At 41.1% G+C, this 24,586-nt stretch overlaps 1 protein-coding gene across 1 annotated transcript in view; it reads right to left on the reverse strand.

Moving 5' to 3' along the window:
* Positions 1–17,089, reverse strand: part of DMXL2 (Dmx like 2) — a 163,820-nt gene extending 146,731 nt beyond the window's left edge. The window contains exon 1 of the mRNA XM_055436246.2: positions 16,866–17,089. Within this exon, the coding sequence (XP_055292221.2) occupies positions 16,866–16,952 (87 nt within the window). The 5' untranslated portion in view covers positions 16,953–17,089. The remainder of the gene's footprint in view (positions 1–16,865) is intronic.
* Positions 17,090–24,586: the final 7,497 nt, after the last annotated feature.

Consider the following 24,586-nt stretch of genomic DNA (forward strand, 5'->3'; position numbering starts at 1 on the left):
ACAAGTCAATATCACTGATGAACATACATGTAAAAATCCTCAAAAAAATACTAGCATACAAAATTCAGCAAGTCATTAAAAAGACCATACACTATGATCAGGATTCCCTCATAGCTCAGTTGGGAAAGAATCTACCAGACCCCAGTTCAATGCCTGGGTCAGGAAGATCCATTGGAGAAGGGATAGGCTACCCACTCCAGTATTCTTGGGCTTTCCTTGTGGCTCAGCTGGTAAAGAATCTACCTGCAGAGTGGGAAACCTGGGTTCGATCCCTGGGTTGGGAAGATCCCCTGGAGAAGGGAAAGCCTACCCACTCCAGTATTCTGGCCTGGAGAATTCCCTGGACTGTATAGTCCATTGGGTTGCAGAGTCGGACACGACTGGGTGACTCTCTTCTACACTATGATCAAGTTTGGTTTATCCCTGGGATGCAAGGATTCTTCAATATAAGCAAATCAATGTGATACACCATATTAACAAACTGAAACATAAAAATCATATGATAATCTATAGATGCAGAAAAAGCTTTTGACAAAATTCAGCATCCATTATGATAAAAACTGTAAAAAATTGGCAGAGAAGGAATTTACCTCAACATAATAAAGGCCATATATGATAAACCCACAGCAAACATTTTTCTCAATGGTGAAAAACTGAAAGCATTCCTTCTGATATCAGGAACAAGGCAAGGGTACCCATTCCTGCCACTATTATTCAACACAGTTTTGGAGGTCCTGCTGCTGCTGCTGCTAAGTCGCTTCAGTCGTATCCGACTCTGTGCGACCCCATAGACGGCAGCCGACCAGGCTCCGCCGTCCCTGGGATTCTCCAGGCAAGAACACCAGAGAGGTCCTAGCTATGGCAATCAGAGAAGAAAAAGAAAGAAAAGGAATTCAGATTGGAAAAGAAGAAGTAAAACTCACACTGTTTGCAGATGACATGATATCATACATAGAAAACCCTAAAGATACTACTAGAGCTAATCACTGAATACAGTAAAGTCATAGGAATCAAAATCAGTACGCAGAAATCACTTCCTTCCTACACATTAACAACAAAATCAGAAAGAGAAATTAAGGACTCAATCCCATTTACTACTGCAACAAAAAGAATAAAATGCCTAGGAATAAATCTACCTAAGGAGACAAAAGAGCTGCATACAGAAAACTGTAAGACACTGATTAAAGAAATCAAAGACAACATAAACAGATGGAGAGATATTCCATGTTCCTGGGTTGCAAGAATCAATATTCTGAAAATGGCTATACTACCAAATGCAATCTACAAATTCAATGAAATCCCTATCAAATTACCAGTGTCACTTTTCACAGAACTAGAAGCAAAAATTTCACCACTCGTATGGAAATACAAAAGACCCCATATAGTCTAAGCAATCTTGAGCAAGAAGAATGGAGCTAGAGGAATCAACCTTCCTGACTTCAGTTCAATTCAGTTGCTCAGTCGCATCCGACTCTTTGCGACCCCATGAATCACAGCACGCCAGGCCTCCCTGTCCATCACCAACTCCCACAGTTCACTCAAACTCATGTCCATCGAGTCGGTGATGCCATCCAGCCATCTCATTCTCTGTCGTCCCCTTCTCCTCCGGCCCTCAATCCCTCCCAGCATCAGAGTCTTTTCCAGTGAGTCAGCTCGTCGCATGAGGTGGCCAAAGTATTGGAGTTTCAGCTTTAGCATCAGTCCTTCCAATGAACACCCAGGATTGATCTCCTTTGAAATGGACTGGTTGGATCTCCTTGCAGACCAAGGGACTCTCAAGAGTCTTCTCCAGCTCCATAGTTCAAAAGCATCAATTCTTCGGCGATCAGCTTTCTTCACAGTCCAACTCTCACATCCATACATGACCACGGGAAAAACCACAGCCTTGACTAGACGGACCTTGGTTGGCAAAGTAATGTCTCTGCTTCTTAATATGCTATCTAGGTGGGTCATAACTTTCCTTCCAAGGAGTAAGCATCTTTTAATTTCATGGCTGCAATCAGCATCCGCAGTGATTTTGGAGCCCAAAAAAATAAAGTCTGACACTGTTTCCATTGTTTTTCCATCTATTTCCCATGAAGTGATGGGACCAGATGCCATGATCTTTGTTTTCTGAATGTTGAGCTTCAAGCCAACCTTTTCACTCTCCTCTTTCACTTTCATCAAGAGGCGTTTGAGTTCCTCTTCACTTTCTGCCCTAAGAGTGGTGTCATCTGCATATCTGGAATCAAGATTGCTGGGAGAAATGTCAATAACCTGACTTCAGACTATACTACAAAGCTACAGTCATCAAGACAGTATGGTACTAGTATGAAAACTCTGATGCTGGGAAAGGTTGGGGGAGGGAGGAGAAGGGGACGACTGAGAATGAGATGGCTGGATGGCATTACCAACTCGATGGACATGAGTTTGAGTGAACTCCGGGAGTTGGTGATGGACAGGGAGGCCTGGCGTGCTGTGATTCATGGGGTCACAAAGAGTCAGACACAACTGAGCAACTGAACTGAACTGAATGAGACAGATGAACCTAGAGCCTATTATATAGAGTGAAGTCAGAAAGAGAAAAACAAATATCATATTTTAATGCATATACGTAATCTAAAAAAACAGTACTGATGAACTTATTTGCAGGGAAGCAATGGAGATGCAGACATAGAGAACAGACTTGTGGGTACAGGGCCGGAGGCACAAATGGAGAGGATAGCATGGAAACATATACACTACCATATGTAAATAGATGGTCAATGGGAATTTGCTGTATGATTCAGGGAACTCAAATGAGGCTCTCTGACAACCCAGAGGGATGGGGTAGGACCTGGGAGGGAGATTCAAGAAGGAGGGGGCATATGTATACCTATGTTGATTCATGCTGATATATGACAGAAATCAACACAATATTGTAAAGCAATTATCCTTAAATTTAAAATAAATTATTTTTTAAAATACAGTTCTTTGAAAAAGTTCAATTAAACTTATAAACCTCTAGAAGTATACACAGAAAAGAAGACGTAAGTTACAAATATCAAGAATAAAAGAATATCAGTAAAAATCTTGCAAACATTAAAAAGATAAAATACTGTAAACAACTCCATACACATAAATCTAACAGTGAAATAGAAGAAAAGACTAATTACTCCAAAATGAGAAACTACAAAAACACACCCAAGATGAATTAATTACCTTAATAGTTCTTTAACTGTTAAAGAACTTACAGAATGATATCAATTCTACCTTATCCCTGGCAGAAAATAGAAAAGGAAGAAACACAAACTCATTTTACAAAACCAGCATTACAATGATATCAAAACTAAACAAAAAATATGAGGGGAAAAGACGATGGGTCAAGAATGAACATAGATGCAAAAACACTCAACAGAATATTAGCAAATCAAATCCAGTCCTATATAAAAAAGATAATACACACCATAACCAACTGGGATTTATATCAGCAATACAAGGCTACTTCAATTTGCAAAATATCACAAAGTAACTTATCACACTAACAGCTTAAAGAAAACATCACATGACCATGCAGTGAAAAAAAATTTGATGATATTCAAGATGTCTTCATGATAAAAACTTTCAGCAAAAAAGGAACATTTTTTTCAATCCTATAATGCACATACAAAAAACAAAATCTAGGACTAGCCAGTGCAGTAAGTACAGTAGAGCAAATTAGGTATTACTCAAGCTAGGATTAGCAAATGGATTTAGAAAAAAACAATTTATGAAAACAATGAAAATACAGTAGAGATAGTTTTAGACACAGAACTAAAAGTCTAATATATATTTAATATATTAGTCTCATGAGGGCAATGGGGCAGAGACAATACTCAATGAGCTATTAGCTGAAAAACTTCCAGATTTGATGAAACACATCAACTCACCGGTTCAAAAATCTCAAAAGTCCCAAAGAAGATTTAAAAAAAAAAAATGGCACACTTAGATGCAACACAGTTAAACTCCAGAAAGACAAGAAAAATCTTAGAAGCAGTTAGAGGGAAAAAAAGCAAAAATACAACTTCCAAAGGGGCAACAGGCTGGCAGCTAACTTCTCAATACAAACAGTGGAGGCCAGAAGACAAAGGAGTGACATCTTCAAAATGCTAAAAAGAAAATAGTGCCATCCTCAACCTAGCAAAAATGTCTTTCAAGAATGAAACATAAAACCTAAAGTCAATAGAAGGGAGGAAATAATAAAAATCAGAGAGGAAATAAATAAAACAGAGATTAAAAAATAGAAAAGTCAATAATACCAAGATCTGATTTTCTGAAAAGAAAAACAAAAATAAACCTCTGGCCAGGCTTACCGAGAAGAAAAGAGAGAGGAGCCAAATAAACTAAATAAAAAATGAAAAACGAGAAATAGCAACCAAAATCACAGAAATACAAAATACCATAAGAAAATATTAACAGCTAAATGCCAAAAAATAAAAATGTACAACCAAGAAGAAATGGACAAGTTTATAGAAACATATAGCCTGCCAAAACTGAATCAAGGAGAAACATAATTTGAATCCTCCCGGACTTCAGACAATACTATAAAGCTACAGTAATCAAACACTGTGGTATTGGCACAGAAACAGCCATATACATCAATGAAACAAAAGAGAGAGCCCAGAAATAAACTGACACTGCTACTGCTGCTGCTGCTGCTAAGTCGCTTCAGTCGTGTCCGACTCTGTGCAACCCCATAGACAGCAGCCCACTAGGCTCCTCTGTCCCTGGGATTCTCCAGGCAAGAGTACTGGAGTGGGTTGCCACTGCCTTCTCCGTACACCTACCATCAATTAATGATCAACAAAGGAGGCAAGAATACACAATAGAGAAGAGTCTCTTCAGCAAATATAAAAATATTTTTGTAGATTATACTACATTAAAAATTATTACAAGATAAATAGCTATAATTCCCTGTGCTTTACAATATATCCCTGCTGCTTACCTATTCTATTGGGTTGCCCATAAAGTTCATTTGGGTTATGGAACAACCCAAACAAACTTTTTGGGTAACCCAATATATATAGTACTCTATTTCTTAATCCTGTTTTCCTAATTTGCCCCTCCCCCCTTACCTCTCCCCTTTGGTAACCACTAGTTTATTTTCTATATCTGAGTCTGCTTCTGTTTTCATTTTTGCATATCATTTGTTCACATTATTTTTTAGGCTCCACATGTAAGTAACATCATGAAGTGTTTATCTTTACCTGACTCACTTCACTAAACATGGGGCTTCCCAGGTGGCTCAGTGGTAAAGAATCCACCTGCCAAGCAGGAGACATGGGTTCCATCTCCGGGTCAGGAAAAATCCCCTGGAGAAGGAAATGGCAACCCACTCCAGTATTCTTGCCTGGGAAATCCTGTAGACAGAGGAGACTGGCAGGCTACAGCCCAGGGCGTCACAAAAGAGTGGAACACAACTAGCAACTAAACATCAACAACCCTAAGCATAATATTCATCCACACTGCTGCAGCTGGTGGAACTTCATTCTTTTTTATGGCTGAATACTATTTTATTGTGTATGTATATGTATATATATAAATACAAACACACATACCCCACGTCTTCTTTATCCATTGTCTATTGATAGACGTTTAGGTTGTTCCATATCCCAGCTATAATATAAACAAACATCGGGGTGAAGCTGTCTTTTCAATTTAGTGTTTCATTTTTTCTGGATATATACTTTGGCATGGAACTATATGATAGTTTTAATTTTCTGAAGAACTTCTAGACTGTTTTCCATAGTACCCATACCATCATTACATTTCTACCAAAAGTTTACAAGGGTTTCCTTTTTTCTACATCCTCTCCAACATTCATTATTTGTAGACTTTTTGATGACAGCCACTCTGATAGATGTGAGATGATACTTCACTGCTGTTCTAATTTGCAGTTCTCTGATTAAAAAAAAAATTGCTTAGCATTGATAATTATGTACCTGTTAGCCTTCTCTGGAAGGTATGCCTTCTTTGGGAAAAATAGATAAAAAATGTCTACTCAGGTCTTCTGCTCATTTTTTTATTGGGTTGTTTGTTTTTTGATTTTTTTTTAACCTATATATTTTGGACATTAATCCTTTGTCAGTCACATCATTTGCAAATATTTTCCATTACACAGGATGTCTTTTCCCTTTGTTAATGATTTCCTTTGCTATGCAACAGCTTTTAAGTTTAATTAGATCTCATCTGCTTACTGGTTCCAGTCTTAATCCTACCACAGGTTTTGCTGTGTGGCTTTGACTAAATTCTTTAATTCTGAGATTCAAAATTCCTATACTAGATCTAAATTGTAAAATGTTTCATTTCATATACCACTTTAACATACAAGATGAATATTAATCCTTTCATTTCAAAAAAAATTGTTTCTATATATCAACCACATACAACGGGCACTATTAAATATTGCCAGAAAGAAGAGCTACTGTTCAACTACTTTAGCAATTTTACTAGTTTACAACTTATAACAATACACACCAACAGTATACAACAGTGCATTTTTAATAGCTGGTTTGCCTTAGAGGGTACGCACAATGCTTAAGCACTCAAACATTTTTTCAATCAAAGATAACCAGGAGGTTAGGCTAAACAACATTCTACTGGGAAAAGGAAACTCTCCTTTCCACTTTCTATATTTCATCATTGTTTGCACTGTTGAGTTTTTAACACTAGATACCATATTAATAATGTTAAAACAAAAAATCGAGTTCTTAATGATTTTTGTTTGCTTTTGGTTTTAATGGCCAAACTGGGCTGTTGACTATATAAAATTTTTTCAGCATAAAATGATAGCCATGTTTAAATGTTCCATGAGTGTATTTATTAGCACATTCTTTCTCTTTTTTTGGCAGTGCCCCAAGGCTTTCCCCAACCAGGTGAAAGCATGGAGTCCTAACCACTGGACCGCCAGGGAATTCCCAACATTCTTAAAATTACTTTCTAAGGAAAATCTTGTTTCTAATCGGAAATACTTCTTTGGCTGAGTTCAATTTACCACCACGTGGGGCAACCACCTCAATCAAGTCTTTGTTGGACTCCTCAATTTTCTATTTCAGGCCCCACCCCACCTCAGCTATTTTTTAAAACCTGTAACTTAAAATACAGAATCCCTACAGAGGTATTAGGTTAATCTCTAATTTTTTAGGTATTAGAGTCTTTTAAAAACACAACTGTGAAAATTTTAGAACTGCTTAATGGGCACAAAATCTGTCAGTTCCTCTTAATACATTAATATGCATCCTTAGATTAAACCAGGAGCTTCAGGTGGCTCAAGGGTAAAAAATCTGCCTGCCAATGCAGGAGATGCAAGAGATGCAAGTTTGATCCCTGGATTGGGAAGATCCCTAGAGTAGGGAATGGCAACCCACTCCACTATTCTTGCCTAGGAAATCCCACAGACAGATGACCTGGAAGGCTATAGTACCTAGTATCACAAAGAGTCAGACATGACTGAGTACACACATGCACACACACAGATTAAACCAGACCAATAAATAATGATTTATACCTGGATTGTATTCTCTGAGCTTTCCTTGCCCCCATCCTATAACTCATTTATATAAATATGGCCTAATTGCCATTGACCTATATCAAAAGTATTATAAAATAATCTTATAAAAGTGGTCACGTTTACTTAAGAATGTTTCATATTATACCAAGGTGTCCTTTTTCATCTATTAACTTATTGGGTACTTTTTTTATTCCCAACAAGTTTTTGTTCTAGGTGGGCTTAAAGAAATAGTAATAAAGGGCATTGAAGGCCCTCGGGTCTTTTCTCTGGGGGGAAAAAAAAAAGTCATTTGAAAATTTTGAACAAGAAACTAACAAGATCTGATTTATACAGTAATAGGATCATTCCAAATATTATGTTGAAAATAAACTAAATAAGGATAAGACTAAAGGCAAACAAGGAAGGAGAGCCATTAAGAATCTATTGCCATAATTGTTGAAAAGATGGTAGTGTCCTGGACCAGGGTGGGAGCAGTACATGTGATAAGTGGGCAGATTCTGGATGCATTTTGAAGAACAGCCAACAGAAATTGCCAACATTAGGTCTCGGGTGGAAATGAACGAAAAGATTCCAAGGGAACTGGGGGAGGAAAAAAGATAAGGCAGTCATTTACTGGCTTAGAGAAAGTTGAAGGAGGAGAATATTATCAGATAGCTATTACACTCAAGAGGGAGATATCAAACAAACAGCTAGTTACAACAATCTGGAATCAGGCTGAGAAGTACTTAAGGGAAGTAAAAGAAAACCAGGAGAAGAAACTATTTCAAGGAAGAATAAAAAGCAATTTTATAGGACAGCAAAAGAAAAACTGTTAAAGCAATACCCTCGAGTAGATAAGAGGAAATGGGACCTAGGATATTAACCAGGGTTTCTCATAATGGCAGCAGCACTGACAATTTAGGCTAATTCTTCATTGGCAGAGGGGTGGGGGCTGTAATGCACAGCATAGGATACTGATCAGGATCTCTGGCATCTTCCCACTCGATGCTAGTCCTTCCCCCACAACCTTACCAACAACCCATCTCCAGATACTGCCAAATGCCTTACGTGGAGTAAAATCATTTCCAACTTAAGATCATCGGTACCAATAGAGGAACTGGCCTTTGCTGGAAACACTGACAATTTATCCATGTAAAAGATGCTATGGTTAGAGTACATGATAATAATTTGAATATCTCCTTCTGATTAGATTCTCTTAAGTAGAGGCATAGTCAAGGCCAGAGAAAACATGAGGAGGCTACTGGCATATCACAAAACCAAAGTCATTACGCCTAGAAAAATATCAGCCTTATTATTGAACTGAAGTTACCATATAAGCTATCTGTGTCTCTGAATTCAGACTGAGCCAAAAGTTTTATTTTTTGGGGGGGGGGGGCGTCTCTCTATGCCCCCTTGCATAATGCCCAAATAGTCTCAGGTTTCCTAGGTTTCTTCTAAAACCACAGAAGAAAACATGACTTAGTATGAATTAAACCATTATTCCTGAAAGGGTCCAGTTGTTAGAGGAATACCCCTAAAGGAACATATATCCAAAGATAATCTAAGAGAATGTCATTTATGCCTTTCAAATCACCACACCAAATTATCATGTACCATGTTTAAAGGAGCCTGGTTCTATCCAGTGACCCCTTTATACTGAGTGACTTCTCCATCAAAAAGATGTAAGCTAACCATAATTTTTTTGTGTTTAGGACGGAGGGAAAGGGGAGCATTAAAGGAGCCCTTAGCAATCATAACATGAGAAAGACTAAGAATAAAAGCACAGTCAATTGGTTTCCTGTGTTACATATCAAGCACCAGGGTTACGTGAGCTATAGTCACACCACCTGTGTAGCCTGCACCTGCTTCCTCAATAACCGGTCCTAATATATCACGAATTCGCATTTCAGAGCAAAAATACAATGAAAAAGGATTCTACAAACTCAAAAAGATTGAAAACCCTGAAACTTCTCATAATATTAAAATATTTGGTTTCCAAACTTGTTTAAAAAATAAGCCACAAGTTAGAAGACCCTTACTGAATCTGAATTACAGATATCCTCTATTAGTATCCCCTTTTAAAAACTGCTTTGCATTCTATCATAGAAGGAAATTAAATTGGTCAGGCATGACTTGTTTTTCCACTGCGCCTTTGAGGCTGTAACCCAACATCCTATACTCTTTTTGATGATTAAATATTGAAACTGATTTATTCTAAGTGTCTCAAGATCCAAGTTTAAAAAGATATTAAAATTTTTTTGTTGAAGTATTTACATATTTACAATGCTATGTTAGTTTCAAATATACAACAACATGACTCGTGTATACACATGTATGCATTCCTTTTCAGATTCTTTTCCCGTGTAGGTTATTGTAAGATGTTGAGTATAGCTCCCTGTGTTATACAGTAGGCCCTTCCAGTTCACCTATTTTATATATAGTAGTGTGTATATGTTAACCCAAACTCCTTATTTTTCTCCCCCACCCCCACTATCCCCTTTGATAACCATGTTTGTTTTTTAAATGAATCTATTCCTGTTTTGTAAATAAGTTCATTTATATCATCTTTTGAGATAATTCCTAAAGTCATCTTTTAAATACCCAAAAAGCTAAGAACAGAAAAGTAAAGGAGTAAATCTATCTAGCGGGATAAAGACCCTGAACACCATCACCCTGGCCCCGTCTCCCATTCCACCCTGCACTGACAGTACCATGGACCAGATACTGAGGATACAATCATAAACAAGAACCTCCTTCTCAACTGTGAGCCCAAAGACGACCCACTACTTCACAGAGGCTCTGTATGGCTTACTCTCTGAGCCAGAATGGAGCTCCAGGTTCCCTGACTGTGAAGTGTGACCAACAGTCTCGTACATACATACAAGTGGACGGGCAGCATACACAGACTCCAGTCCCACAACCTCACCACAGTTACATTATGTTTCTGGTTCCATTTTCTCTTTGCCCTTTGGCAATCTCTATCAGTTCAGTTCAGTTCAGTCGCTCAGTCGTGTCAGACTCATATAATGCCATCCAAGGTCTGAATTCTTAAAGAGAACCTAATTTAAGAACCTCATTCTACAAATGATAACCCTAAAAAAGTTTCAGTGAATTAATTAACCAAGGGTCCTATGAGTAGTTGGTCTCTGACTTCCCATTTCTAGGGAGGCACTAGTTGGGGCTGTACCAGAGTTTCAGGGTAGCTGCTAAGAGTCTTCTCTAAAAGGCAGGCTAATTAACAATCTACACAGGGACATAAGTAAAAACTTATAGAACCTCGTATTCACCTAAAGGCTAACGATGAATACAAAGCTGCTGCTGCTAAGTCACTTCAGTCATGTCCGACTCTGTGCAACCCCATAGACGGCAGCCCACCAGGCTTCCCCATCCCTGGGATTCTCCAGGCAAGAACACAGTAGTGGGTTGCCATTTCCTTCTCCAATGCATGCGAGTGAAAAGTGAAAGTGAAGTCGCTCAGTCATGTCCGACTCTTCGCGACCCCATGGACTGCAGCCCACCAGGCTCCTTTGTCCATGGAATTTTCCAGGCAAGAGTACTGGAGCAGGTTGCCATTTCCTTCTCCAGAATACAAGGCTACAAACTCTAAAAGCTATCAATTTAAACACACAAGAAACTACTCTCCCAGAATAAATGGGCCAATTTCTCTTGGAAAACAAGTTCACTCTAAATTCTTGATTTCTGTCTTTCCCTTTATTCTCAGCACAGGTAAAGTCCTTAATACATGCTGATAACCAGTCAGTATAGCAGCAGTTTTTCTGTCCAACTTCCCAGTTCCCCTGGCCAAAAGTGATCTCTTTTTCCTCTGAATTCCCGCAAGAACTTAAATACCTCACAATACCACACAGCTGGCCTGCTGTGGTGAAGTATATGTCTTAAGTCCCCTGGTAGATTACCAGGTTCTTACACTTTTTAATAAACTCCCTGAAATCAGGACTATGTTCTGTTCTTTTAAATCTCCACAGAGCCACACACACCCATGTGCTCAACAAATATCTGTTAAATGTATAAACAAGGTGATTATTTTCAAAGTTTGGTGTTGCTGTAATTCTAGGACTAGAATACTATTATGCTGCTGCTGCTACAGTAGAATTAAAATATATCTAAATGTCAAAGGACTGATCCTAAGACTGAAACTCCAATACTTTGGCCACCTCATGAGAAGAGTTGACTCACTGGAAAAGACCCTTATGCTGGGAGGGATTGGGGGCAGGAGGAGAAGGGGACGACAGGGTCTGAGATGGCTGGATGGCATCACTGACTCAATGTACATGAGTTTGGGTGAACTCCAGAAGTTGGTGATGGACAGGGAGACCTGGCGTGCTGTGATTCACGGGGTCGCAAAGAGTCGGACACGACTGAGCGACTGAAATGTCAAAAAAAATTACATAATATTATCTTCTAACTTTTAAATAAAGGTTTTTTTCATTCATTTCATTACTAGGAAAAAAACAATAATAAAAGTCAAGAATGTCAGAAAATACATTTTCCTAAAAAGCTATCAGTAAAGGACTTCCCTGGTGGTCCAGTGGTTAAGAATCTGCCTGCCAATGCACGGGACATGGGTTCAATCCCTGACCCAGGAAGATCGCACATGCTGTGGGGCAACTAAGCCCAAGTGCCACATCTACTGAGCCCATGCACCTAGAACCCATGAGCTTCAACTACTGAAGCCCTCACACTCTAGAAAAGCAGTCCATGTTCACCACAACGAGAGAAAGCACGCAGGCAGCAACAAAGACCCAGAGCAGCAAAGAAATTTAAAAAGCCACAGGTAATGTTTGCAAATCCTTTTTCTCAAAAGTCTAACTGAATCTGCTATTTAATAAAGAAGTCTTGTTTTGTTTTTTAACCACTTTTTTAAAGAACAGTCACCCAATAATGCATCCTTTGGGTTTCCCAGGTGGTTCAGTGGTAAAGAATCCACCTGCCAAAGCTGGAGACACGCGTTCAATCCCTGGGTTGGGAAAAATCCCCTGGAGGAGGAAATGGCAACCCACTCCAGAATTCTTGCCTGGGAAATCCCAGGGGCAAAGGAGCCTGGCAGGCTACAGTCCACAGTGTTACAAAAAAGTCAGACACAACTGAGCAACTAAACAAGTACATCATTTATACTGAACCACTCCTTGACTTCGCTGCTCTGGGTCTTCGCTGCTGCCCGCATGCTTTCTCCAGTTGTCATGAGCACGGGCTCAGCAGCTGCAGCTCGTGGGTTCTAGGTGCATGGGCTCAGTAGTTGTGGCACACGGGCTTAGTCACACGCAGCATGTGGGATCTTTCTGGGCCAGGGATTGAACCCATGTCCCGTGCACTGCATTTGTTGCTCTTGCCACCCAGAAACACTTAATACCACTCTCTGTCTTTCTAAGTATCAATCTTCCAATAAATCTTTTATCTTCCCAACTACATGTAATCCCTTTCATCTGCCTTATATTGTAATTATGTACATCATTTTTACCTCTGCCAGTCTAAGTTCCCTGAGGCTAGAAATGGCTAATTTTTGTTAATATTTTTCAGTGTGTTGAATTCATATCAGAATGGAATAAATAACATCAACACCCCCTATATGTCTGAAAATATAGACTATACCCCTTAAGTGAAAAAATATTTTAATATTAATAATCATCATGTACCATCATTATTTTAATTAATATTCTAATGCTTCAGTTCAGTCACTCAGTCCTGTCCGACTCTTTGCGATCCCATGGACTGCAGCACACCAGGCCTCCCTGTCCATCACCAACTCCCAGAGTTTACTCAAACTCACGTCCAATGAGTCAGTGATGCCATCCAACCATCTCATTCTCTGTTGTCCCCTTCTCCTCCTGCCCTCAATCTTTCCCAGCATCAGGGTCTTTTCCAATGAGTCAGCTCTTCGCATTAGGTGACCAAAGTACTGGACTTCAACATCAGCCCTTCCAATGAATATTCAGGACTGATTTCCTTTAGGATTGACTGGTTGGATCTCTGTGCAGTCCAAGAGTTTTCTCCAACACCACACTTCAAAAGCATCAATTCTTCAGCGCTCAGCTTTCTTTATAGTCCAACTCTTACATCCATACATGACTACTGGAAAAACCATAGCCTTGACTAGACTTACAGAAAAGTAAAATTAAAAAACTAAAGACTATTTTCAGAGAGTAATAAACAACCTAAATAAGGAGAAATTTACACTATCTGCTGCATTAAGCCTTAAACATCCACCTACCTACCTATCTATAACAAGGTAGTTGGAAATGTCTTGATGGCATCATAAAAGTACAACAAAGCTCATACATGGTAGAAGATCAACCCTTAACTATCTGGGACCTGACTTATTGCAAGATAACAATATTTCCGAACTCAGAACTTATATTGAAAGGAAAAGAACGATTTAAAGGTGGCATTCACGTATTTATAAAATTACAATGGAGTGTTTTAAAAACTGTCAAAACACAAGTGAAAAGCATCACAGCCCACATGCCAGCACTAAAAAGTACACTCATCACTGGGACTGTCCACTACAAACTGCACCACCATGTCAACAGAGCAGAGATCATGCCCTGACAACACAGCCACCACACACAGTGCAATACATACAGATGACTGCTTTTCAATTACAATGTCATGAACACATCAAAATTCTTTTACAATTCTTTTTCAAAAATTTCGTGTGTGGACTCTGATATAATTGATCTGCCCAATTTTGAAAAGGTCCTCAGATTACTACTGGCTAGCTCCAAGACGGTCTTTCCTTCTACACTAGCCACGTCTAGGCCTTCCACATAAACACACCCTTCAGAGCAAGCACTCCGACAGGAAAGAAACATACTACAGGAAAAAAGCCCCCCAGATGAGAAGTCACAAGACTTCCATTACAGCCCTGGCTGGTCCCCTTTGTAGTCACCTGACTCAGAACTAGAGCTGTTTCATCTGATTCCTGTACAAATCAAATGGCATACTAACATAAAGGAGGTTTTGTTTTTTTAATTTCATTTTTTAATTTTTTAAATTTCATTTTTCCCTGTACTAGCACTGGCATTGAAATAACTGGTAGCTGATTCCTGAGTACTTGAAAATAGCTTGTTCTCATTTTTTTCAAGCAACTCTGTTCTTTACAGAGCCCAAAAGGTCATTTCTAGTTCAAGGCAAAATTATAGCTGGATCAGTGCATTTAAAACCAAGATATTAAAATGAGATGGTGTACAACAAGAGTGTAAATTCCAAAAGACCAGTGTCACAGGCAGCCATCCTAAACCAGGTAAATTGTGAGTCATTATTTGGAAAAACAAAAAGGATTCTCTTGTTGCAACATAAAAATGCAAGCTGGAGTAAGAAGATTAGTATGTCTGTAGCAGAGGGGCCAAGATAAAGACTACACACTCAAATATAAAGTCAAAGAGGGCAGAAGAATATCTGACAAGTTTAAATTTCACAATACAGCTATCAGGAACAACTAAGTATTACTGAGCCAAAAATAATAGGGTAAAACGGTATCTGAAGATTATTATACCAGCAGCTTTGTGGAGGATGAACTGAAGTGATCAGAGATGTCAGGAAATCCAGTTTTGAAATCCTTAATATTTAAGTAATACAAATTAAGTTCTACAATAAGCTAAGGACATGAAAGGGGGTAAATCTGATAGTCAGAGAGCTGCAGAGAGTCAACTAGACTTGGTAACAGACTAACAAGGGAGGACGAAAAAGATTTGAAAATGATTTCCACGAACCTGGTCATGGGCGGCCTACAGTATAACCACACCTGTGCAGCATTAACTGGCTTTTCCTGACTGAACCTGAACCTGTTTAGCCCTATATACCAGCCTCACAATAAGACACCGCTCTATTCTAGATAGAAACTAAAAACTACCACCACCACAATATTATAGAGATACCCCATAAGCCAAGATTCCAGATTGGTTTCTTGACGGAGAAAGCCTGCTCTTCTAACCCCGGTGAACTTCCTCTCCAGCCACAAAACGAGGGGAGAAGGAAATATCTTCTACATCCCCCAAACTGTCTACACACTTAAACCCCAAGTTCAACACCGTATGGATCTTTTAGGTCACCAGTACACAAAACACAGATGACAACATTGACAGGGAGAGGTATAACAACATAGGAAAATTATATTTTCTAATGGTTCATTCTAAACTGGTACAAAGACAAGTTGATTACATTTACAATTAAAGTGCCCAAAAAGCAATATTATGGGGTTATCTCTAATGCATCACAAAAATAGATAATTTCTGCTCCAGAATGCACTGTGCTACATAATGATTCTGCAGTTTTGCAGGAGCTTTTCTTATTTCTGCAGCTTTAAAACCATGCTTCTGGAAAGCAAAGTGTTTCCCTTTTATTAAAAGCACACCATTATACTATTTCCAATTTTACCAAGCAGAATGGTTATTAATAACAATGTGTATTTAGTCAAGGTCTCATCGTCTACATTTCGTTCTGAAGAGGACGAATTTAATACAAAAAACTCATATTAATCCATGGGAGTCTCTCTACGGATAAAAGAAGCTCCAGGGCTTGGTTTGAATTGGCTATACTAACAACATCCCATTCTCAAAGGGACTAATTCAGCCATGCTCCTTGAGAAACATATCTGTTTCACCCAGATTTTTAAGAGGTTCTAACACATTACTGTTTACATACACTTTAACCTCACAAACAAAAAGACTGTCATAAAATGTGCACATTGCCTTATCTTATAAACAAACAAACCAACCTACCTGGCAAACGGATTAAAATATTATCTAGGGAGGTTACCAAACCGTGATCTTGAGATAAATAACAGCTCTCCAGGCCTCTGTCACTCTAATTATTCTATTCTAAATTTCTCGGTGGCAGAGAATTAATTTTTCCATTTTCGTGTGGGAATTCTGCATATCAGGAGGCAGAGGGTCGGGCTTAAAGCCACCGGCTCCAGCGGCTCCTCGCTGCCCTAACACCGCGGGCAGGGGGAGCCAGGTGCAGCATCGCCTCCACGCGCCGAGACAGACCGAGTCTCTGCGCCTTCAAGAGCAGGTGCGAAACGGGCGCCCTGGGCTTTCAGTGGTTTCACCTTCCTCCACCGCAGACCCGGGGGCCATCCTAGGCGAGGAACCTTCTAGTCCAGTCACCCCCAGAGGCCCGCTTGCTGAGGACGGACAGCACGGTGGGCTCCTAAACCTTCCCCCAGACGGGTAATTTCCTTCAGCAGTCGCAGGACTCACAGTCCCACGGCCCGCCCCCCAAGCTGGGGTGCAAAGAGGACGCGGGCGGGGCCCCCCAACACTTCGCAGCCTACCGAGGAGGCGTGGGCTCGGGAGACGTGTTTCGGTCCCCGCGTCGAGCCCGCGGCCTCTTCCCCTCAGACTCCCGGACTCCCGCTCACCGTGAAAGGGACATCCTCGACGCTGCCCACGGAGTAGCAGTTGTCTCCAGGGTTGACAGCTCCGGTGAGGACCTGATGCAGATGCATCTCCGGAGACCCGGCTGGTGAGGCGAACGCGCGAGGAGCGCAGAGAGCCCTGCTCGCGTCCCTCCTCCGGCCGCGAGAGAGCTTGCCGCTCCGCCTCTCTCGGGACCCACCCCGCTGCGGCTCTGGCTTAAGGCCTCGTCCCCCCTTCGTCTCCCCCCGACGTCGTCCCAGCCATAGGCGCTCCTCGGCCGCCGCCACCCGGATCGCCGCTCGACTGCGGAAATGCCCGGATGCTCCCACCGCCTGCTGCACCGGCGCACAAATGCGGGAGGAGAGCGAGTGTGCGGGAGGGGGAGGAGTAAGGGGTGGGGGAGAACGCGAGCCCGGCGCGTGCTGGAAGAGACGCTCCGCGCGAGGGAGGTGGGCGGCGCGCGCGTCCACCCTCTGGGCAGCGCCGGACGAGGGGAAGGGTAAACCCCTCCTCCCGCTGCTAAGCCCTCAGCAGGGTCCTTCTCTTCACGCCGCGCTTGTGCGCGTGCGCGCGCAGAGGTTTCCTGGGCAACAGCGGGCGCCTCGCGGACCCCTGTCCCGGGATTGCGCGCGCAGACGTGCGGGAGTTCCCTTGGAGCCTCCCGGTTGTGGCCGCTGGGGGCGGGCCGGGGTGGCCGCGGGGCGGGGCGGAGGCCGCTCCTGGCCCAGGCCCAATCCCTCAAGCAGACGCACCGCTGGTGTGTTTCCTTCTCTGAGTCTTTAATCCATTACCAAGCACACTGCATGATGGTCAGTGCAGTTGCCCTCAGGAGGACACCCGTCACCAGGAAATTTCACCTCTGTAAATCTAAATTCCTTAGTGCTTTTTAAAAGTACAGTGCATTAGATATTTTATTTGATGTAAACAGTAAAAATATCTTGCAACTATGTAGAGAAGCCGTCTAACAGCAGATTATTTTGTTCCCCCTTTTCGTCACGAGTTTGTTCTAGACCATCGAAAGGGGCCCCCTGGGATGAGTGACTCCTCTAGACTCTTTTTTTCATTAATGATGTCATGGATTCCCTGACTTTTCTAGACTGTCCGTCACAAGGTTTTCAGCCTATACTGTGTGTGCAATTTAAGGCACTGAGGCAAGGAGGTAGACGGGATCAAGATACAACTATAAAACCAAGCAGAACGCCAAAAGTGTTAGGATTGAGACACAAAAGTCTATGTACCACAGAAGAGGATGGGTGTTAGGAAGAGGCTGACATAAACACTGCCTTCAAATACAGGAAATAACCTGAGCTAAGGCTTAGAAGTGTAAAGTGACAGGATGTGCCAATGTAAGAAGACATAAGAGATGAAGCTTCGATCCCTGGGCGGGGAAGATCCCCTGGAGGAGCAAATGGCAACCCACTCCAGTATTTTTGCCAGAAGAATCCCATGGACAGAGGAGCCGGTGGGCTACAGTCCATAGGGTCGGCGAGAGTCAGACACGACTGAAGCGACCTAGCAGCCGGCAGGTTAGAGGAACAAAGATTAGATTGATGTTTAAGTCTGAAATATATAGGGTGGGGAAAAGGAATGGTAGTTAACATGAGATGGATACCTCCAAGAAGTTGTTAGTTTGTGGCCAGCCTGAGCAACGTGCAGTCCTGAATGTTCCACTAAAAAGTTTAGATTTTAGATTTCAATCTGCCTGCAGTGTGTGTGGCTGAGGGTGGGGGGTGGGGCGGGGAATGTGTGCTTACTCAATCGAGTCATACTCTGCCACCACGGACTGTAACCCGCCAGACTCCTCTGTCCATGGGATTCTCCAGGCAAGAATACTGGAGTGGGTTGCCATTTCCTCCTCCAGAGGATCTTCCCCACCCAGAGATGAACCTTGTCTCCTACATTGGCAGGTGGATTCTTTACCACTGAACCACCTGGGAATCTCGCGGGGTGGGGATGGGAGTGTCCATAAAATGCTTCAAATGCAGAAATGTATAAACCTCTGCTTCTTTAGGAAGGTGACTTTGTTATCACTGTGAGCATAATTAGAAGTTTGGGGAAGACTGCAGGCAAAAACCTGGCCAGAGTTGGTAATCTGTTTAGTGAAACGAATCAAAAGATAATTCCCAGTGACCTAAGGCCTTTTATTTTCATTTTCATTTAATGGCATAACTGTTCCCCCAGTCATCCAAACTAGAAACTGCAAGCTAATTTCACTCCCATTCTCTCTCTTGTCCATATCCAAGGATCACTTTTCCGGGTCCCTAATTCATGCCCTTCATCATCCCTGCTGCCCTTTACCTCATCATTTCTCAAGTAATTACTCTAAAAGCCTCCTAACTGGTTTGACTGCCTTTCATCTCCATGCTCTCCAATCCATCCACAGCTCTGCAGCCTGAGAAACCTTTTTAAGGGAAAAATTCCTCTGCTTAAAATCTCCACTTTCTACAGCTTCTGCCTAATCTTCCTATTTTATCTCTGGCTGTTCCCTCACACCCACTATGCTCCAGCCCCACAGAGCTATTTGCTGTGTCTGGGGCATACTGGGTTCTCTTAAGCTTCTGGGTTCATGCTCTTTACTTGCTCCTTCCCCTTGTTGATCTGACAAACCAGAACCTAAAAGTCGGTTCCTCAAAACCTTTCTTGTCTATTTCCAAACACCTTGAAGCTTCTCCCTCTTGAAAGACATGTATCACATACGGATTTCAGTCTTGGTTTGTGTCTGTTTCTTCTACTAGAGTTGTAGATACTTCAATTCAGGATCAGTATCTTATTTTCTCTATGTTCTTGATGCCTGAGTCATAGTATTGTATTTGTGCTGAAACACAAGATTTTAAAGTGAATAAGATAACCCAATTTTTCCTGAAAAATTTATGGGATAAAAAAGTACCTGTCAGGGGCTTTCCTGGTGGCCCAGTGGTTGAGAATCCACCTGCCAATGCAAGGGACACAGGTTCAATCCCTGCTCCAGGAAGATCCCACATACCTCAGAGTCACTAAACCCTTGTGCCACAACTACTGAGTCAGAGTTTTAGAGACTGTGCTCCAGAACAAGAGAAACCACTGCAATGAGAAGCCCGTGCTCTCTGCAACTAGAGAAAGCCCCTGTACAGCAACAAAGACCCAACACAGCCAAAAATCAATCAATCTTTGAAGTGAAAAAAAATAAAATAAAATGCTTAAATATGAAGATCAGCCATGCCTACTATAATTCTAGATAAAGTATTAATAGTGATTGAAAAAAAGTATTTGTCACTATACATGGGATTTTCCTGATAGCTCAATTGGTAAAGTATCCACTTGCAATGCAGAAGACCCAAGTTCAATTCCTGGGTCAGGAAGTTTCACTGTTGAAGGACTAGGCTACCCACTCCAGTATTCTTGGACTTTCCTTGTGGCTCAGATGGTAAAGAACCTGCCTGCAATGAGGGAGACCTGGGTTCTATCCCTAGGTTGTTAAGATCCCCTAGAAAAGGGAAAGGCTACCCACTCCAGTATTCTGGCCTGGAGAATTCCATGGACTGTATAGTTCATGGGGTCACAAAGAATGGGACACAACTGAGTGACTTTCACTTCACTTCAGTATACATGTATTTATTTGTGTGAGTCCTGGCGTGCTGTGATTCATAGGGTCGCGCAGAGTCGGACACGACTGAGCGACTGAACTGAACTGAACTGAAATGAAAAGTGTTTAAATGATTTTCAATGGTTGTGTGGAAGTATAACATACTCATGTTAATAGCATATACCATGTACAGTATGTTGGGTTCCAGGAAATCATAGGATTTAACCGTATATTACTAACGTTTACTAATGTTTAACCGTATATTACTAACCATGAATAAGTGTTGTTTTTGTTGTTTAGTCTCTAAATCATGTCCAACTATTGCAGCCCCATGGACTGTGGCCCACCAGGCTCCTCTGTCCATGGGATTTTCCAGGCAAGAATACTGGAGTGGGTTGTAATTTCCTTCTCCAGGAGATCTTCCTGACCCAAGGATGACATCTGCGTTTCCTGAGTTGCAGGCAGATTCTTTACCACTGAGCCACTAAGAAAGCCCTGAAATAAGCCACGTTTTTTTTAAAAAAAGGGAAAATATCACAGACAACAAAATGTACACACAAAAAATGAAGTACTATGCATGATGTACTATAAAGGCAAATACTGGTGCTGCATCTTGGTACTAGCAACTGAAAAGCATGCCACAGTATCAAATACATTTGGGATAATTCCTATATATACAGTATGTAGTAGTAAGAATTGGTATAAGGCAAGCAGCTAAATACAGTAAATTTAAATAAATTCCTTTACAAGAAGGTTTAATATGTGGAGACAAATATTTCCATAAAAACTGGAACAAAATATAAGCAGATTAATAGGTTTGAAGAAATCCAAACATTATGTTCATACATAAGGCAAATATTTTACTAAACAGTAATACATGTTGAATAACAGGGAAAATTAATATGTGTTATAGAAGCTAGTGTTTTAGTGAATGATAGCTATATACTAAGAAATGAACAGTTTCTAAGTGTCATAAAGATTTTTAATCTTCACCCTCAAAACTTAAAGAAACATTTCCGAAGCTTGAAACCATTGCTGCTACTGGATTTTAGTTGAATCTCTTAATCTTCAACTTTCACTGCATTAGAAACTGAGTCAAGGAGTTCCCTGCCAGTCCAGTGGTTAGGACTCATGGCTTTCACTGCCAAGGCCCAGGTTCAATCCCTGATCAGAGAACTAAGATCCCACAAGTTGTGCAGTGTGGCCCAGAAAGAAAAATAATGAGTCAAAACCATTATCTAACAAAAACTTGTACTCGGATTTTCAAGAGCATTTTTAATTTCACAGTATTTAAACCATTTTGGCTTAAATTGGCTCTCATTTTACAACATTCCATGGCTCTTGTTTTACAACATCCCATGAAGTTTGGCCTCGTTTTACAACATCCTATGAAGTTTTGGCCTCATTTTACAACATCCCATGAAGTTTTGGCCTAGTCACACAGTTGTGAGATTGGAGACCTTGTCCTTCTTCCTTTTGGTATCAACTGAAAATCTGAAGCCTGCATCCACCTGTTCTACTTTTCCCTCACGGATCCTTTAAATGACTTCATAATACCAAAGCAACATCTTCAAGTTGGAACTGGTTAGTTAAGTCTCCTAGAATCACAGCCAAGCCTTTTGTTGTCCAATATGATCAATCAAAACTCATTCTAGACTAATATGGCAAGTTTCCTTAGTAGCCCACCCACTAGGACAGCTTTACTACATTTTAATTGTCTACAGTCAGTTCTTCATAGTTCATCAACCTTTTGCATGGACCTGAAAATAAAGTGGGGATTCTTATTCTGATCTGGTAATAGGAGATCAATCCTGGATGTTCATTGGAGGGACTGATGCTGAAGCTGAGACTGCAATACTTTAGCCACCTCATGCGACGAGTTGACTCACTGGAAAAGACTCTGATGCTGGGAAAGGTTGGGGGTGGGAGGAGAAGGGGACGACAGAGAATGAGATGGCTGGATGGCATCACCGATTCTGTGGACATGAGTTTGAGTGTACTCCGGGAGTTGGTGATGGACAGGGAGGCCTGGTGTGCTGTGATTCATGGGGTCGCGGAGAGTCGGACACGACTGAGCGACTGAACTGAACTGAACTGAATGCCTTTTTTAAAAAAATTAGAAAAAGTATCACTTTTGTAACATTAACAAAATATTTCAATACAACTATAAGTTATGGCTTCTCATGTCCACAAGTTTTGGCTTTTTTTTTTAAAGTATAATCGACATATTAGTTTCAGATACACACATAAGGATTTGATACTTATACACATTGTAAGTGATCACCACAATGAGTTTAGCTAATATCCATGGCTTCACATAGTTACAAAAATTCTTTTTCTTTTGATGAGAACTTTTAAGACCTCTTCCCTTAGCAACTTCAAATATGCAATATAATATTATTAACTTTAGTCACTATGCTGTACATTTCATTTACATGATTATTTATTTCATAACTATAAGTCTACAAGTTTTAATAATAAAAATACTGTACCTTTAGGGTTTAATGGAATATTGGCTGTCTGAGGTACTTAGTTTCCCAGCAGTAATCACATACTCTTGTGCACTAGCTACCCATTACTGTGTAACAAATTACCCCTAAAATCAACAATAAACACACAGTTTCTGTGCCTCAATAATTCATTAGTGGCTTAGTTGGGAGGTTCTAGTTCTCCAGTGTCAGCCAGATAATAAAAGAAGCTAGACACAAAAGGCCATATATTGCATGATTCATTTTGATTACATTTTCTGAAAAGGCAAATCTATAGACATAGAAGACAATGGCAAGCCACTCCAGTACTCTTGCCTAGAAAATCTCATGTACAGAGTAGCCTGGTGGGCTACAGTCCATGGGGTCGCTACTAGTCAGACACAACTGAGCGACTTCACTTTCACTTTTCACTTTCACGCATTGGAGAAGGAAATGGCAACCCACTCCAGTGTTCTTGCCTGGAGAATCCCAGGGATGGCGGAGCCTGGTGGGCTGCCGTCTATGGGGTCGCACAGAGTTGGACACGACTGAAGTGACTTAGCAGTAGCAGTAGCAGTATAGACATAGAAAGAAGATTCATGGTTGCCTGAGGCTGGTGGTGGAATGGGAAGTAACTGCTAATGGGCATGGGGTTTCTTTGCGTGTGACAAAAATATCCTAAAAATAGACTGTGGTCATGGTTGCACAACTCTGTAAATTTACTAGACATCATTGAATTGTACACTTAAAATGAGTAAATTTTATTATAAATAAACTGTAGCCTCATAAAGCTATCCTAAAAAAGAAGTGTCAGCCAGGGCTACAGTCATCTGAAGACTTGATTGAAACTGAAGGACCGTCTTCCAAGACAGCACACTCTGATGGCTGGCAATCTGATCCTGGTGGCTCCATGGTTGAGGGGCGGGGGAGCTTCAGTTCCTGGCTATGCAGTCCTCTCCATAGCATTGTCCGCTCCATAGCAGCTGGCTTCTCCAAGAGCCAGTGATCCGAGAGAGACCAAGGTGGAAACTGCAATGTCTTTTATAACCTGGCCTCAGAAGTCACACACCATCACTTCCACCATATTTTATTAGAAACACAGGCAAACCATGATTTGGTGTGGGAGAATATTTTCCAAAACAGTGAATACCAGGAAATAAGAATCACTGGGTGCCACCTTGGGGGCTGACTACCATGCCATGGAACTCAAGGATTTTCTCTTCAAACATTAGGGGGCATCATTTCTGTCATTCTTATTCTTACCTACAGAGGTAACTGGAATTTCTACTTGTAAACCTAGAGTGTTATAATGCTGATCTTTAATATGTTTGTTATCAGTTCTTTTTTTTGCTCGTTATTGCTTAACTGGGTCTTTATTGCTACACAAAGGGCTTTCTCTAGTTGCAGTGCAAGGGCTTCTCATTGCAGTGGCTTCTCTTGTTGCGGAGCACAGAGTGCATGGGCTTAGTTGCTCAGAGGCATGTGGAATCTTCCTGGACCAGGGATTGAACCCATGTCCCCTGCATTGGCAGGCAGATTCTCAACCACTGAACCACCAGGGAAGTCCTATTATCCGTTCTTTATTGGTGAACTATCCATATGTTTTAAATATTGAATTTGCCAAGTGAGTCCATTTGTTTGAGGGGTCTGATACCCATATTTTTAAATGTTTACCCTAGTTTCAGGGACCTTA

The sequence above is a fragment of the Moschus berezovskii genome, chromosome 9 (genome assembly GCF_049115385.1).
Source record: "Moschus berezovskii isolate FMDL1 chromosome 9, NW_MosBer_1.0, whole genome shotgun sequence".
In the NCBI taxonomy this organism is placed as follows: Eukaryota; Metazoa; Chordata; class Mammalia; order Artiodactyla; family Moschidae; genus Moschus; species Moschus berezovskii.